The sequence below is a fragment of the Juglans microcarpa x Juglans regia genome, chromosome 1D, assembly GCF_004785595.1.
Source record: "Juglans microcarpa x Juglans regia isolate MS1-56 chromosome 1D, Jm3101_v1.0, whole genome shotgun sequence".
Taxonomy (NCBI): domain Eukaryota; kingdom Viridiplantae; phylum Streptophyta; class Magnoliopsida; order Fagales; family Juglandaceae; genus Juglans; species Juglans microcarpa x Juglans regia.
In genome coordinates this window covers 39823385-39840882 of record NC_054594.1, presented here as the reverse complement: position 1 = coordinate 39840882, position 17498 = coordinate 39823385, and the positions used below count along the sequence as shown (strand labels likewise).

At 36.4% G+C, this 17498-nt stretch overlaps 2 protein-coding genes across 2 annotated transcripts; one reads left to right on the top strand and one right to left on the bottom strand.

Annotated features, from left to right (window-relative positions):
• Window positions 1-1814: 1814 nt before the first annotated feature.
• LOC121257387 lies at window positions 1815-9706 on the bottom strand. Its single transcript, XM_041158380.1, has 3 exons — window positions 9493-9706; window positions 2671-2771; window positions 1815-2422 (listed from the first exon to the last, which is right to left on the bottom strand). Exons 1-3 carry the CDS (start codon window positions 9588-9590, stop codon window positions 2013-2015), a joined length of 609 nt encoding a protein of 202 aa, XP_041014314.1. The 5' UTR covers window positions 9591-9706; the 3' UTR covers window positions 1815-2012.
• Window positions 9707-12615: 2909 nt separating this feature from the next.
• Window positions 12616-17397, top strand: LOC121257371 (receptor kinase-like protein Xa21). The gene is made up of 3 exons (XM_041158362.1): window positions 12616-13497; window positions 14619-16628; window positions 16758-17397. Exons 1-3 carry the CDS (start codon window positions 12921-12923, stop codon window positions 17111-17113), a joined length of 2943 nt encoding a protein of 980 aa, XP_041014296.1. The 5' UTR covers window positions 12616-12920; the 3' UTR covers window positions 17114-17397.
• The last annotated feature ends 101 nt before the right edge of the window (window positions 17398-17498 follow it).

Genomic DNA, 17498 nt, shown 5'->3' with positions numbered 1-17498 from the left:
GATTGCAGACAATTCCAATTTTTTTTTTTTTTTTTGAGAAAACAGACAATTTCAATTGGTTACACTTTCAGACAGATGATCCAACAGGGAACTTTCATAAGAGATTGTCTGTACTTCCATTCCAACAGGGAACTGCAAGAACACGGATTTAGAAAAATTTTTTAAAGTGAAAATATATTTATAAACCTTATTTTCTATACACCCGACACACCACGTCAATTATGCTAAAAAGTTATTAATGTTTTAGTTTTTTCTTTTAATTATAAGTAGAAAAACTCTTTTTTAAATTAAATAAGCAGATCCTTGAGACTAAGGGTGGGTTTATATATATATATATATATATATATATATATATATATATATATTTATATATATATAATAGATATAATCCTCAAAGTTGGTGTTAGATTAATTGTGTCAAATGGAGCTGGAGAAAATAGATGGGGAAGATTCGAAAAGACTGGAGGATGCAGTTAGCATGTATGTGGAGATTTTGATGCTGGTTGGTGAAATTTCTTCACAAAAAGGGTATATAGATGGAAAGCAATAACAGACGAAGGAGCCCAAAACTGAGAACTCTGAGCTTCAAAAACCTAGAGGTGTCTGTCTCTCTTTCCAAATTGCAACTTGAGCGAAGGAGCTATTAAAAATCACTTCTTTAATCATCAAGTTAAAAAAAAAAAAAACACAATCGGTCACTTTTGTCGGTAAGCATTCTCGGTTCACTTTTGGCGAAATCTGGGTGAGAAACCGTGAGCAAGATAGAAAGCTAGGAAGGAGGCCAGGGAAAGGAGGCGTGCATGTTGGTGCTTTATTATGTCCGACAGTCAAGGCCTTAGATTGCTAAAATAGTCACTTAAAAGAGGGTAGAAAGCATGTGTCCTAAAGAGGAGCAAGCAGTTTTTAGGCTTGGAAATTTGGTGTGAGAGAGGAATGTTTGTGTTGAGGAGTCTAAAGGGTAGAGAGTTAAAAGGTCAATAAATTAATAGAAAGGTAACGTAAGAAGAAAGGTTGGTGTCATGTCTTTAGAGAGAATAGGATCCTCTTTATTTACATGCGAAAATGGGGAGTACCATTTATTTTGCCTGCATAGAACATTTATTTGTATCCTCAAGATCTTGGTAATATCCTGAGTCTTTTTCAATGCTTATAGAGGATATGATGTCTTATTATATGTCGTTTTGCTCGGCTCAATACCAGCCTACCGTATCTTTCTTGTTCTTTCTTTCTATCTAATTTATCCCATGAATGCATGAGTACCGGTCTTCTATCACAATCACAGTAATTACCTCTAAGGGCCCATTTGGATATAGAGGTGAGATGATCTCATCTTATCTCAATTAATAATCTCACTACTATTTATAAACAATCTCAACTCATATCATCTCACTATATAAACTAACCTTTACTGTCCATCATTAAAAAAAAAATCCTCATTACTGCTGGGTAAATTTTGTTGTGCAGGCTGATATATGTCAAAGAGCCTTACTAGGTACAAGTAATTTGGCACACCAAACCGAGTACCAACGCTGATATATTCTTTTTTATTGAAAAGAAAAATAAAAGAAGAAGAAGGTCATCTGTCTCATGAAAGTTATTTTCGTCTCAATTTGTACATTTTCAATAAACGGATGCCTTACATGTCGAGACTTCGTGTACAGCAACATTGCATTCCACACGAACCAAATGGCAATTATGTTTATGGAGTCTTTTCAACTAGTATACATACATACATATATGCGCGTGTGCTGGGGCGCGTGTGCACATGAGATTGTTATATGATATATCAACAACTTATGCCAGATCAATTTGAAAGGAAAGAATGAAGAACTTCTTATCAATCACAACTGTTTTGACACTCCCACAAATTTTCAACTAAAGATACTTCTATTTTCTAGCTAGTGATAACACCAAAATTATTATGATCATCTAAGCCGCCGCCTCTTAAAACTCCCAGCCTCTGTTTGAGCATTTCTTACCTTACTCAATTGGAGTTGTCTCGAGCTCATTAATCATTGAGAGCCACCCTTAACATGAATGGATGGTTCCCTACTCTTTAATCGTACATGATGGATATGGTGACTGCGGCTACTGTGCCTTCTTGAAGGGTAAAGCGAGCTCCGAAGCCGATCCTTTCTTCTCTCTCTAACTGACCTTCGCTTTCTACTCACATCTAAATGAAGATAATTATCTGACAAATCACTTTCATCACTTGAACTGTACCCTAGTTCAATATCTTGAAAACGGTGCCTGCGCCAACGGTTTATCCTCTTGGTGTTCTTTAATCTGTGACACAAGAAACAGGTAATGTCTTCTAAAGCAAACCAATATGTCTCGCAAGCTGCCCAACACATCTTACAAAGGCTTCTTCCAATGCATTGACAGATGCCCACCTTGAACAGTAAGTAGCAGAACAATAACACTGAAAGCAGAGGAGAATTCAAATGAAACCACTCATTTCCTTATCTTCGAGTAACAAACAAGACCCTACCAACTTAGCGGCTAAGCAGTAAATCTTATTATGCAATGTGTTTATGTCAAGAGACTGATGAAAACCCTAGAAAGGATTTAGCTTATCTGTGTTTCTAAGGCTAATCATTCGAAGCTAATGGAGAAAAAAAATGAAATAGCCATCAAGAAAAAAAAAAAAAAAAAGGAAAGAATATTTACTTATGAAGCAAAGGACCAAGATCATTAACAGCTTCACCAGATTGGAGACACATAAATGCTCAATGAAACATACCACATCCCATGGTCCTGAACAAACACCCCTGCAGATCAAGCAATCAAAGTCAAACAGGAACGATCTGTAATAAAATCCATAGCTATGAATATGCAGTCATGATAAAATAACACTCTGCAAATTTGCATCAGTGGAAAATGAAATCCCAACGCATATATGAGGCAACGAAAGCTTATGTGAATGCATCTCAACTGCATTTAAAGCAAACTCATAATGGTTTCCTTAAAATGGATGATGGACGTTGTTGCCCTGTCATTAGTCAACTAGTTGGTTGTGGACTTATTGGCTCCAAGTTCAATATTCATTTAATCCTGCCTGGAAGAGACATGACCAAACAAAAACTATGTTTTGACATTAAGCAGTCTCATTGGTATACTTGATGTGCTTCCAAACAATAAGCCTAGATTATTTCTTCGGCTAATACACTGTCTCACAGATATGCGGCATGGCACCATGTTCTTTCTAGATTCGAGCACAGCATGAAATTCACTTGACCACAGGATGATATATAAGTAAGCCATAAATCTTTATAGACCACAGGGTGGCTATCACACCTGAAATCGGATAGGTCACCATAATGAGGTTCACAATTTCCAAAAAATCTGTGCGGTGATTGCCATCAATCTAAAAAATTAGAGAGCTTGCAAACCCAAACCATGTTATCTCTGTACTTGAAGTCAGGCATAAACCATGTGTTCTCTATTGAGTATTATAGAGTCTGGTCCATACCATTCGAGCAGAGTCTCTAGCCGCTAGAATGAAGACTGTTGGTAAAAAGGGGTTGCAAAATAATAAATAGTGAGAGAAAGTTTGCTTTAAGGCGCGTTACAATGTCGCTTTCCTTAAGACAATATTCGCCTCCACTAATAACGGTATGCACACGGATTACAAGTGAATTTGCCTTCAAAATACAATGAAACCCAGAACAAGTCTGTTTGTCTAACTACGTTATGCACAAACGAAATTAGATCTCGAATACCCTCAAATTTTGCTATTCAACCAAGAAATTAGAAATATGTTCTCTTGAGAACAAACAGATTCTAACAAGTTCTAACAATATGAAGAAGTGAAAAACTTGGGAGAGAAAGAGAGAGAGAGAGAGAGAAATTTGAAATTCTATTATGTCATCTTCAAATAGCAGGCCAATGGGTCTATTTATAGATGACCAAAAGTTATGAACGAAAAGTTATTACTTTTCGTAATTCTGAAAACTGTTTGGAATAAGTATATATATTGTGCCTGCTACCAAATGACACAACGGTTGAACCTTAGTCCAGTGGTTGCCTTGCTTCCTCTTCAACTGGTTGGCACCAGTTCAAATTATCGCGTGCGCGCATTAAGAATTTAATTTTTCTTTCCTATGCGTCGCAGCGCCTAGGCATGCGGTGATCACTTGAGGCTTGAACCATGCGATGCAGTGCTTCACGCATGCGGTGAAGAGAAATTAAAACCGTTTCGTCTAATGGGTGACTCAAACTCAAGCCTTCATAGTAAACCAATGGCACTAACACCACCAAGCCAGTGATTGCCTTATGAAGGCTTACAGACCCAATAATATTATAACCATAAGCTATTGCTTATAAACTTTCCTTAATTCCTCTCTTTCCAAAATAATTCACAACTTCCAAGAATAAATCCCCAAAATATTATTAATCATAAATATTATATATATTATTTTGAAAATATTTCCAACAAAGACAAGTCAGAGAGAGTTCATTCAAGATAGCTCGACAGACCGCTATTTCTGAAGCCTTTAGGGTTTCCGTCGCAAGATGTATTTTATGTGATTTTGTTCTTGACTTGTGACTGTATCAGAGTGAACAGTAGCCGCCTCATACTATTATATTGTGATTCCTCAAGAAATAAAAATTATCTGTAGCTCCCGTGGACATAGGCAATTTGTCGAACCACGTAAATACTGTGTCATGTGTGATTACTTGTTTTTCTTGTGTATGCTTTTACTTTATTGTCATTTTTTCACAACAAGTGGTATCAAGAACTAAAGTTCGGGTCTGAAGAAAAATGATGGCTGGAGAGAAAGTGAAGGTATCAGGGATCGAGAAGTTTGATGGCACGGATTATGGATACTGGAAGATGCAAATAGAGGATTACCTCTATGGGAAGAGACTTCATCTTCCATTGTTCGGGAAGAAGCCAGACAGCATGTCAATTGCTAATTGGACCCTATTGGATCGACAGGTTCTGAGGGTTATTCAGCTAACCCTGTCGAGATCCGTTGCACACAACGTCATCAATGAGAAGATGATTGTGGATCTCATAACGGCTTTGTTAGGTATGTATGAAAAGCCGTCAACGAATAACAAGATACATTTGATGAAAAAGTTATTCAATTTGAAGATGGCAGATGGTACATTTGTTGCACAATATCTAAATGATTTTAATACTATTACAAATCAATTGTCGTCTGTTGAAATTAAATTTGATGATGAGATACGTGCACTGATACTATTGACATCACTGCCAAATAGTTGGGAAGCCATGAGAATGACTGTCAGTAATTCTGTAGATAAGTCAAAGTTGAAATATGATGATATCAGTGATTTGATTTTGACTAAGGAGGTGCGCAAGAGAAATTCAGGCGAGACCTTAGGTTCGAGTTCAACGATGGCTATTGATTTTCAAGGGAGAGCACAAGACATGAACTCAAACAGAGGCAGATCAAAATCAAATAACAGGGGCAAGAGCAAGTCAAGGCCTGGTTAGCAGGCAACTTGCTAGAATTGTGGCAAAATTGGCCACATTAAGAAGAATTACAGAAATCCTAAGAAGACCGAGAATAATAGTGCTAATGTGGTAACTGCAGAAGTACAAGATGCACTATTACTTGCAGTTCATAGTCCAGTTGATGACTGGATACTTGATTCAGGGGCTTACTTCCATACATCTTCCCATCAGGAGATAATGCAGAATTATGTTGCATATAATTTTGGGAAGGTGTATCTGGCTGATGAAGAGAGTTTGAATGTAGTAGGGATGGGAGACATTGACATTGCACTCTCTAACAAGAACAAATGGATCTTGCAGAAGGTCAGACACATTCCTGAGTTGAAGAAGAATCTCATTTCTGTTGGGTAACTTGATGATTGTGGTCATTCAGTGGTGTTTTCATATAGCACCTGGAAGGTCACCAAAGAGGCATTGGTACTGGCTCGAGGTAAAAAAAAATTGGTACACTTTATATGACTACTGGTTTGAATAACACTATTACTACTACCGTTGCAGAGAGCACGGCAGATTTGTGGCATTGCAGGCTTGGCCATATGAGTCAGAAGGGCATGAAAGAACTTCTATCTAGAGACAAGCTACCAGAACTGAAGTCAGTTGATCTCAATATGTGTGAGAGTTTTTTTTTTTTTTTTTGTCGGGAAACAGAAGAAAGTTAGTTTTTTGAAGAGTGACAGAACACTGAAGAAAGAGAAACTGGATCTTGTGCACACTAATGCGTGGGGACCTTCCACAGTGGCATCTATTGGAGGTTCTCGTTACTACATTACATTTATTGATGATCACAGTAGGAAGGTATGAGACTATTTTTTGAAGCATAAATATTATGTATTTAATGTGTTCAAAATTTAGAAGGCCATAGTTGAGACAGAGACAGACTTAAAGCCGAAATGCTTGAGGTCTGATAATGGTAATGAGTATATTGATGGTGGGTTCAAGGAGTATTGTGCAACTCAGGGTGTCAGAATGGAGAAGACCATTCCTGAGACACCACAGCAAAATGGAGTTGTTGAACGCATGAACAGAACCATAAATGAGCGCACTAGAAACATGAGGTTGCATGCTGGGTTACCACCTACTTTTTTGGCAGATGCATTTAGCACTGCAGTATACTTGATAAACAGAGGGCCATCAGTTCCTCTGGATTGTGGACTACCTGAGGAGGTTTGGAGCAGGAAATAGGTCAAATTTTCTCATTTTAAAATTTTTTGTTGTCTTTCTTATATTCTTATGGATTCTAATGCTCGTAGTAAACTTGAGGCTAAGTCAAGGAATTGTTATTTCATTGGTTATGGAGACGAGGCATTTGGCTATCTTTCTAGGATGATCAGGGTCGGAAGATTATAAGAAGTAAGAATGTGATTTTCAATGAGAAGATTGTGTACAAGGACAAGTCTAGTACAATTCCTAAAGTAGGAATGTGATTTTCAAGAGAACAAGTCTAGTACAATTCCTGAAGTAGCTCCTCAGGAGTTTGAGTTTGTGAGTTTGGATGACCTACCAGAGGCCACAGTGCAGTGTAGGAAATGAGTGACGAGGAGAGTGGGTCCAGTACATCCATTCCTATTATTCCGCAGTCAGATCCAGAGCCGTCCACTCCTCTCCACAGCGTTTCTCACCTACTTTGAATTATATTATGTTGACAGATGGTGGAGAACCACAGAGTTACCAAGAAATCTTGCAAGATGAAAATTCTAGCAAGTAGGAATTGATCATGAAGAATGAGATGGATTCCTTGCTAGGGAATTAGACATGGGAGTTGACAGAACTTCCATCAGGGAAGAAGGCTTTACACAACAAGTGAGTGTACAGGATGAAAACTGAGTATGATGACAGTAAGAGGTACAAGGCCAGACTTGTTGTAAAAAGCTTTCAACAGAAACGGGGTATTGATTACTCTGAGATTTTTTCGCCTGTGGTAAATATCACAACCATCAAGTTAGTTTTGGCTATAGTTGCTAACTTGCTATTGAAGATCTATTTCTTGAACAATTAGATGTGAAGACAATTTTTTTTCATGGAGATTTTGAAGAAGACATTTACATGCACCAACCTAAGGGGTTTGTGGTATAGAGAAAAGAAGGTTCAGTTTGCAGACTGAAGAAGAGCTTGTATGGCTTGAAGTAAGCTCTTAGACAGTGGTACAAGAAATTTGACAGTTTCATGTGCAGTGCAGGATACATCAGATGTCAGGCAGATCACTGTTATTATGTCAGGCAGTTTGACAATTCTTACATTATTTTGTTGCTATATGTGGATGACATGCTTATTACAAGGGCTAGTATTGATGAGATCAATAATTCAAAGAAGCAGATGTCAGAGCACTTTGCAATGAAGGATTTAGAAGCTGCAAAGCAAATCCTTAGCATGAGAATTGTCAGAGACAGAGTCAGAGGCACGTTGAGACTCTCACAAGCTAAGTATGTGAAAAAAGTACTCAGCAGGTTCAATATGGACAAGGTCAAGCCAGTTGACACACCCTTGGATAGTCACTTCAGACTCAACAAGGATCAAGCACCGAAGTTAGAAGATGAATAAGACTATATAAGCAAGGTTCCTTATGTCAGCTATTGGTTCACTTATATATGTTATGGTTTGCACTAAACCAAATATTGTCTATGCAGTGAGAGTTGTGAGTAGATACATGCGTAATCCTGGAAAACAACATTGGGAAGCAGTGAAGTAGATACCTAAAAGGCTCTTAAAAAACGTGCTTGTGTTTCTCAAAAGATGGCTTAAAGGTACAGGGCTATGTTGATGTTGATTTAGCTGGAGATACTGATAGCAGAAAAAGTACCACAGAGTTTGTTTACACTCTGGGTGGTACTGCAGTTTCATAGGATTCCAATCTACAGAAGACAGTTTCTTTGTCTATTACACAAGCTGAGTATATTGCAGTTTCAGAAGTTTCAAATGAGATGGTTTGGTTACAGGGCTCTTAGAGGAATTGGGTAAAAAGAATCATAAAGGCACTCTCTACTGTGACAGTCAGAGTGTCATATTCCTTGCCAAGAACCCAGTGTTTTATTCTAGGACTAAACACATTCAGATCAGGTATCACTTTATACGATCATTGTTAGATGACGGACAGTTATTACTTGAGAAAATTTGTGGAAGTAAGAACCATGTTGATATGTTGACAAAGGGTGTTATACTTGAGAAATTGAAGTTGTGCGCAACTTTAATTGGTCTTCTAGCATGAAGACAGGGGCAGTGAGTTGCAGAAGTGGAGGATATCATGTTTGAGGCAGATGACGAGATTGTGGGTGTATCATTCTCCAAGTGGGAGAATTGTTGAGTATTATGGAGTCTTGTCCACATCGCTCGAGTGAAGACTAGTCAGAGAGAGTTCACTCAAGACAGCTCGACAAGCTGCTCGAGCAAAGGCAAGTGAGAGAGAGTTCACTCGACACCGCTCAACACACTGCTCAAGCGGAGGGAAGTCAAAGAGCTTCGCTTGAAGAGCTGCTCGACATATGGCTTGAGCGATTACGGGAAACAGGTTCGTTCGATTCGGACTCGACACGTCGCTCAAGCTAACATCACTATTTCTGAAACCTTTAGGGTTTCTGCTGCATGATGTATTTTATGTGATTTTGTTCTTGACTTGTGACTATATCAGAGTGAACAATAGCCGCCTCATACTATTGTATTGTGATTCCTCAAGAAATAAAAATCTTCTGCAGCTCTTGTGGATGTAGGCAATTTGTCGAACCACGTAAATACTGTTTCATGTGTGATTGTTTGTTTTTTTCGTGTTTGTTTTTACTTTATTATCATCATTTTTTACAACATTATGTATCTTTCAACATCTAGTATAAACTAGGAGAATGGGCGAAAGAAGCAAATGCAAATATAATGGAACTGAAAACAAGCTCGACATCTTTTAACTTCTTTCAACTTTGCAACTTAGTTCATTGAGTGTGGCAGAACCCAACACAAGAAACGGGACAAGAGTCGGGACAAACATAAAAGATGAAACATAATGAGCATAGAATTCTTACTCGCATGATGCACCAAAGATAGTCTTAAGTGGAGCTACGAAAGTATTTCCAAGAACACCTCCAATGCCGTTCGCAGCTTTACTGATGACACTCCCCATTGTGAAAGATCTCCACAGTCATGTCTCGTAACAGTTGCAGTGACAAGATAAATGGGAAAAAGTTGTCGGTACCCCTATGCCCAATGTTTCAAAGTTCAAAAGCTGTTGTAAATACAATAGGCATGAGAGGAACAAAAAAACCTATTTTGTTGTAAACCCTTTTCCCGTCCCTTAGCTTTAATGCAATATTTCAAATTTTGCAACGAGTAATTTTATGTAAAGTGCATAAACACTACATAATCGTTTTGAAAAAAAGTAAGATTTAAAATTAAAAAAATAATTTTTTTCATGTAAGTTCTATATTTTATTCATTATTATTAAAACGATTACGCAATGGTTGCACAATTCACAATTACAAAACTCTTTTCTCATTTGAAAAAAAAAAAAAAAGCAACAAATCAAAAGGTATAGTCCCAGATATACAGGAACGTTTATTTTCTTTTACTATAAATGCAATGTAACCAAAAAACTTTAACTACTACCTCAAAAAACTTTTCCCGCGAAATAATTGAACAGATTTTTCCTTTTTCATCAGCATAATTTAAAGAATTTTGGAACTTTATCATTGGGCGCACCACTTTAGTTTAGTTCTTACACGCGTTAAAGCATGGTAACTCGTTGTTCGCATAGGTATACTTTGAAACCAAAACAATTATTTAAAGAAGAAGAAACCCAAGAATCAAGAGTATGAAATGATCAAAGTGAAAAGGCAGAGGTTTCCCAGAAGAAACCTATGTACCGACCTAAATTCTGATCATAGAAGCCACCAAGCACCCAGTGTTTGTGCAATCTAACCGTATCAGAGCGATCAAGAGGGAGGGGAAACGGTTTTAAACGGTCGAGTATTTTAGTGAAGATATCGGAAGAGAGAGAATGGGCCTTTCGATCCACCTTGGGCCTGTAGTATGAGTTTTACTATACATCAATCATTATTCACTCTTATATCTAATACTTGACAGTTTTTTTTAGTTTTCATAAAATATGAGATATTTTTTTTAAGATGTGAAGTAATGAATGGTTAATGAGAAAAATTATTCAATAGAGTATATCATCCACACAATTTAAATAGTGAAATTTGATTTATAAAATTTACATTATAAAATTTATCTTTTAAATAAAATTAAGTCATGTAAGTACTTTACTAAGTATACTCAACACACCGGCTTAAGAATATAATTAATATTTTGAAAAAAAGAACAAATTTAGACCCATATAAAAAATATTACTTTTTAATAGTAGGTCTCACTTTTTTAAAAGAAGTGGACGAGTCTTATATATCCTAAAATTATATATAACATTATTCTTATAATACTGAACTGCAGTATTTAAAATTTTGATAAAAAAAAAAAAGATAAAAGAAAAAAAAAACAGAGGGAGAGATCGCGTTGGAAATAAGACGTTAATTATTTGTAATCAATAAATTTAATCAGGACATGCTCACGGGGTGCATATATAATATCCTACGGCCTCCAGTAACGTGCATGCAGCTTGATCTCACGATGTCTGTTATCCGTTATAGGAATACTGTCTCTCTTTTTTTCTTTTTCTTTTTTGAAACATAGGAATATTGGATCTTTTTTTTTTTTTTTCGCGGAATATTGGCTCTTGATAGCATTGAAAGGTGCTGTTTATTAAATAATGGTTAATTAAATGCATGCTAACCTCGTAATATAATATCCTATAATTTTATAAAAAAATCTATTTATCATTTCAATTCTCATCATCTCATAAGTTAGTATTAGATGATAAATTCATAAATAAAATATAATAAATAATCTCTAATCATCTAATGTTATATTATAAGATGATGGAAATTGAGATGATGAGTAGCATTATTCTAATTTTATTAGTTAAGTTCAAGTTTTTCATACATACCGTGCATGTTTACTATTAATGTGGATCGTCCTCATTTAGATAGTGAGATAAAATGACATAATATGTAAATAATAGTAAAATAGTTTGTGAATACTAATAAAATAATTTGAGTTAATATGTTTTATGAGATTTTAGAAAATGAGAGATAAAAAATTTGAATATTGAGATCATGAGATGGAATGAGATGGGTTGGGAAGATTTTGTCACAAACTTTTCAAACCATCTCATCTCATTTTATCTCATCTTAACATCCAAACATCATTTAAACAAAAACATTTTTCTATTTAAAAATTTCAATTTTTTAATTTTTCATCTAATCATTACCTAATTATTACAAATTTTCTAAACTTATAAACAAAACATAAAAAATAATTCAACTTTTTCAAATCTAAAAAGAATAATAATATAAAAAAAATTATATTCTAACCCTCTTCTAAATTTATAATTTTTTTATTCAAATTTTTCTCTCCTATTTATCAAGACCTCGTAACAAATCTTAAATCAAATTATTTTACTATTATTTATAAATTATCTCAATATTATTAATAAATTTATCATCTCTTCCCATCTCATTTTATATGTGTAATGAACTTCTTCGTAATGGCAACATTTCATTAATTTCACAAGACTTTGCTCCAAAGGAGAAGCCTAGGAGAGAAATCTGCAGAAAGATCGGGAGGAAATAATTAAGAAAAAAAAAGGATAAAAATAATAATGAATGGTCCACTTTTTGCAGCTTGTACATTCATAATACATCGGCAGCCCGGAGGTTGATGCATTGCATGTACAGTCGTCGTAAAAAAGACAAACAGATAAACAAAATATTATTAGAGCAGAATATGTTGACTAGGCTTTGTTTGGAACTTAATCTATCTCAACTCATTTTATCTCATTATTATAATTTTTTTAAATCTTAATATAAAATATAATAAATAATTCAACTTTTTTAAATTTCAAAATAATAATAATATTCTAACAATATTTTATCATCTCAACTCAACTTAGTTCAACATTCAAACGCATTCTAATTCTTTTATATATACGAAATTAAGTTGTTTATTGACACATAAGTTGAGTTGGCCAATAAGATTCATAAAACGGGATCGATTGAGTCAGGGCCGAAATTGTATGTTCTACTCTTTAAGAGAGAGGGAAAGAAAAAAAGGAATAAAAATGCAGACAACAAAAAATAATACCGTATGTTCTACTCTTTAAGAATACTGCAGGGCCGAAATTGAGAGTCAGGGCGCGGGATTCAAGCTTCTTTTGGCACTTGCACATCATCTTCACCACTTCAATTATTGTAACTTATTTTTCCAGTCCGCCAACCTATCTGTTTGTTTGGACTCTGTAGAATTTAAAAATTAAAGCCAAGCCATATATATGCAACTCTGCTGGGTCCCAGATGCTAGCTTTTCCTGCTAGTTCACAAACAAGCTCTCTTCATTAACACCTATGGAGAGAACTGATCATCCACTTTCCCTTATCGTGGTGATCATGATGCTGGTGCATTGTTGTTTATTAATAGGAAGCTCAGTTATGGCAGCCACAATCACAAACATCAGCACAGACCAATCTGCTCTTCTGGCTCTCAAAGCTCATATCACTCGTGACCCCAACAATGTCTTGGCAAAAAACTGGTCCAGCAGCAGTACTACCCCAGTTTGCAACTGGGTTGGTGTCACTTGTGGCTCTAGCCACCTTAGAGTCACGGTTTTGGACCTATCTTTCATGAATCTTACCGGCACCATCCCTCCTCATCTGGGTAATCTCTCATTCCTTGTCGAGCTCCACTTCCACAACAACAGCTTTCATGGCTCCCTGCCCCATGAGTTGGCTCGTTTGCGTCGCTTGAAGTTAATCAGCTTTGGGTACAACAACTTGGAGGGAGAGATCCCTTCATTTTTAGGGTCTTTACCATATCTTGAAAGCTTGTATCTGTATAATAATCAGTTTAAAGGTCCCATACCTTCCTCCATTTTTAACTCATCTTCACTGCAAGTACTTCATCTCAGCGATAACCCGTTGTCTGGTACAGTTCCATGCCCACCATCATCTTCAGCTTTGTCTTCCCTTCAAATCTTTGTTAGCATGTAGAGTTGTCGATTATCTTGGTACACTAAAAGGGCTTGATTTACTCTTTACTAATATTTGTGGTGTGCAGGAATTATTCCAAGAGAAATTGGAAATTTAACAATGCTCAAAGAACTATATCTTGAGCAGAACGACCTAAAAGGTGCATTTAGTTCGAATACCTTGAGAATCATTTAACATAATAATTCTGAGGAGCTTTGTCTGCATATTGATTTGCAGGAGAAATTCCAGAGGAGATTAGTAATCTTGTTGGATTGGAACTCTTGAATCTGCAATACAACGCTCTAACAGGGTCAATTCCTGGGGCTATATTCAACATGTCTTCCTTAAAAAATATAGGTTTTACAGGAAACAAGCTGTCCGGCAACCTGCCAGATAATATATGTCAAAACTTTATACTTGAAGGATTGTATTTAACTGACAACCAGATTGCTGGCCCACTCCCATCCCTATTGTCGCAATGTGGAGATCTTCATATGCTATCACTGTCATATAATAACTTCAGTGGAAACATACCGAGAACAATTGGGAACTTGACACAGGTGACGGAGCTTTATCTTCACTACAACAACTTGTCAGGTAAAATGTCAACTTTAGAAAAGCTTTTACTGATCTATAATGATATTCTCGACTATAGCTGATCTTAGAAACCCAAAAACGTTGACCATTAAATCACATTCACATCTATCCTAAAACTCATCCCAAGTCTCTAGTTAGAAGCTTGTAAAATAGGATTGTATCTTTCATTGACATTATGTAAAGAACTTATTTATCTATTGTGGAGAAACGGTAAAGAAAAAGAAACCAGAGGTGCTGACACCTATGAAATTTTAACTCAACATGCAGATATATGTCTTAAGGAGAAACAACACGTCGTTTGATCTTTTGATAGTGAGCTTGATTTAAGCTTCAGATTGTAGTTTTGCATCTTTACTATATAAAGAGGGACTGACATAAAATAATCTAATTAATCATTTTTTTTATAAGTAATTAAGCATATTAAAGACAATTGAGATCATGTTGGACAGTAAAGTTAAATATTGTGTTATGATATGGTAGGACCAATACCGAATGAGATAGGTGATCTTCAGAATCTTGAGGTTTTGGGACTCGATGGTAACAACTGCAATGGACTCCTCCCATCTACACTCTTTAACATCTCTACGGTCAGACTCATAGCAATAACTAATAATGAACTTCAAGGCAGTCTCCCATTAAGCACAGGTCTTTGGGTTCCAAATCTTGAGATTCTAGCTATAGGGGGGAATCAACTCAGTGGAAGAATACCCAACTCAATCTCCAATGCTTCCAAGCTCACTGACCTCGAGGTAGCTTATAATTCATTCTCTGGCCCTATCCCCTACACCCTGGGAACTTTAAAAGGACTCAAGTTGCTAAACTTTGCCCACAATCAACTATCAGCTAAGTCTTCCACTCCAGAAACGAATTTTCTCAATTCTTTGACAAATTGGAAAAGTTTGAGACTGTTAGATTTCTCAGATAATCCATTGGATGTCATCTTTCCAAATTCAATCGGGAATATCTCTACATCTCTTCAAAGTTTTATACTGAGGAATGGTAAAGTTGGGGGCAACATACCTCAGGATATTGGCAACTTAAGTAGTTTGACAGTTTTGGACTTAGGATTCAATGAATTGACTGGAACTATTCCAACTACAATAGGCAATTTACGACAGCTTCAAGGTTTGTACCTTCGCAACAACAATTTGCAAGGAACCATCCCATACGGATTATGCCAACTAGAGAGCATGGTTGACTTATATTTAGACGATAATAATCTCTATGGACCTATACCTTCATGCTTGGGTAATCTTACATCTTTAAGAAAACTGTCATTAGGCTCCAACAATCTGACTTCAACAATACCCACCACATTGTGGAGCCTATCCTATATGTTGCATGTAAACATGTCATCGAATTCTTTGAGGGGCTCTATCTCATCAGATGTTGGCAATCTGAAGGTTGTAACTATGGTGGATTTTTCAAACAATCAGTTTTCTGGAAATGTCCCAAGCAGCATCGGGAGCCTTGAAGATTTAGTGAACCTCTCCTTGGCACATAATGAGCTAGAAGGCCCTATTCCCGAATCATTTGGAAAGTTAATAAGCTTGGAGTTCTTGGATCTGTCAGAAAATAATCTTTCGGGAACGATTCCTAAATCCTTGGAAGCAGCCTCATACCTCAAATACTTAAATATGTCCTTCAATAGACTGCATGGAGAAATTCCTAATGGCGGACGTTTTGCCAAATTCTCTGCTCAATCTTTCACAGGGAATGAGGCGCTCTGCGGTGCACCTCGGCTGCAAGTCCCACCATGCAAGAATGCTACTCTTCCACACTCAAGGAATAGAGTTGGCAGGATTGTATTGAAATATGTTCTACCAGCAATCGCCTCAATATTATTCATATTGGTGCTCCTGCTTTTGTTGATACGATATAGAAAAGGTCAAAAGAAACCCACAACTGAGACAGATTCACTGCCTCTAGCAACATGGAGAAGATTTTCGTACAATGAACTTGTACAAGCAACTCAAGGGTTCAGTGAAAGCAACTTACTTGGTACAGGAAGTTTTGGCTCAGTATACAAAGGAACTCTCTCGGATGGGACAATTGTTGCTGTAAAGGTTTTCAACATGCAACTGGAAGGAGCATTCAAGAGTTTCGATGCTGAATGCGAAGTGCTATGCAAAATTCGTCATCGAAATCTGATCAAAGTCATCAGCAGTTGCAGCAATGGCTTAGACTTTGGAGCTTTGGTACTAGAATACATGCCTCATGGGAGCCTAGATAAGTGCCTGTATTCTCGCAATTGTGGGTTGAATATCCCACAGAGATTGAATATAATGACAGACGTTGCATCAGCACTGGAATATCTCCATCATAGTCTTTCAACACCTATTGTCCATTGTGATCTAAAGCCCAACAACATATTGCTGGATGAAGATATGGTTGCCCGTGTGGCTGATTTTGGTATTGCTAAGCTCTTAAACGGAGGGGATTCTATAACACAAACCATGACCCTAGCAACTATTGGGTATATGGCTCCAGGTAATTTTTCTCAGTTTCTCGTGCAAATTTTTGTATTTCCATGGTTTTTTATTTTCCATTCAGATTTACCTTTCCATGTTTTTTTAATGATATTAACATGTTATTGGATCAAATCAATCTCACATGCAGAGTATGGATTTGAAGGAATAGTTTCTAAACGAGGTGATGTGTATAGTTACGGTATCTTGCTTTTGGAGACTTTCACAAGAAAGAAGCCAACGGATGAAATTTTTGCGGAAGAAGTGAACCTCAGGAATTGGGTGAAAGGTTCGTTTCCACATGCACTACTAGAAGTTATTGATCCCAATTTGCTGAGCGCAGAGAATGGGCAATTTTCCATTACCAAGGAGTGTCTGACATCAATTATAGGATTGGCTCTTGATTGTACTGTGGAGAGTCCAGAAGAAAGGATAAATATGAATGATGTGCTACCTGCACTCAAAAGGATCAAAACAAAACTTGAGAAGGATGTTGCACAAGCTTGATTTGTAACGCCATGCAAGGGTGGTTCCTTTGAAAGATGTGGTGGGGGCAAAATAACATATGAGTGAATTTAGTTCATATTAGTTTGAACTAAATTACACAAAAATAATCCCACAAACTAACGTAGTTTCATGTAATCCATCGGATCTGTTTTACAATAAAAATAACTTTACAATATAACAAACCACATCAAGCCACACCAGTTTGTAAATTTATTTTTGTATAATCACTTTGTGGCTAGAATATTTTTCTATTAGTTTTTAGATATAATGATCTAGGATTTGTAACTTCAGCTAAAAGATAATATGATATATTATCTGCCATTATAAGCTTAACCTCAAGGCCTTGGGTGAAGATGGTAATGATGTGTGTTGGTTAAGGATGCCA

Excerpts from the sequence above, each read along its gene's own strand:
- LOC121257371 (XM_041158362.1), top strand. The coding sequence starts at position 12,921 with ATGGAGAGAACTGATCATCCACTTTCCCTTATCGTGGTGATCATGATG. Across the intron at positions 13,498-14,618 it reads CAGCGATAACCCGTTGTCTG|GACCAATACCGAATGAGATA; the intron begins GTACAGTTCCAT and ends ATGATATGGTAG. Across the intron at positions 16,629-16,757 it reads TATTGGGTATATGGCTCCAG|AGTATGGATTTGAAGGAATA; the intron begins GTAATTTTTCTC and ends TCTCACATGCAG.
- LOC121257387 (XM_041158380.1), bottom strand. The coding sequence starts at position 9,590 with ATGGGGAGTGTCATCAGTAAAGCTGCGAACGGCATTGGAGGTGTTCTT. Across the intron at positions 2,772-9,492 it reads ATCTTTGGTGCATCATGCGA|GGGTGTTTGTTCAGGACCAT; the intron begins GTAAGAATTCTA and ends CTTGATCTGCAG. Across the intron at positions 2,423-2,670 it reads CTTGGTCCTTTGCTTCATAA|TGTTATTGTTCTGCTACTTA; the intron begins GTAAATATTCTT and ends CTCTGCTTTCAG.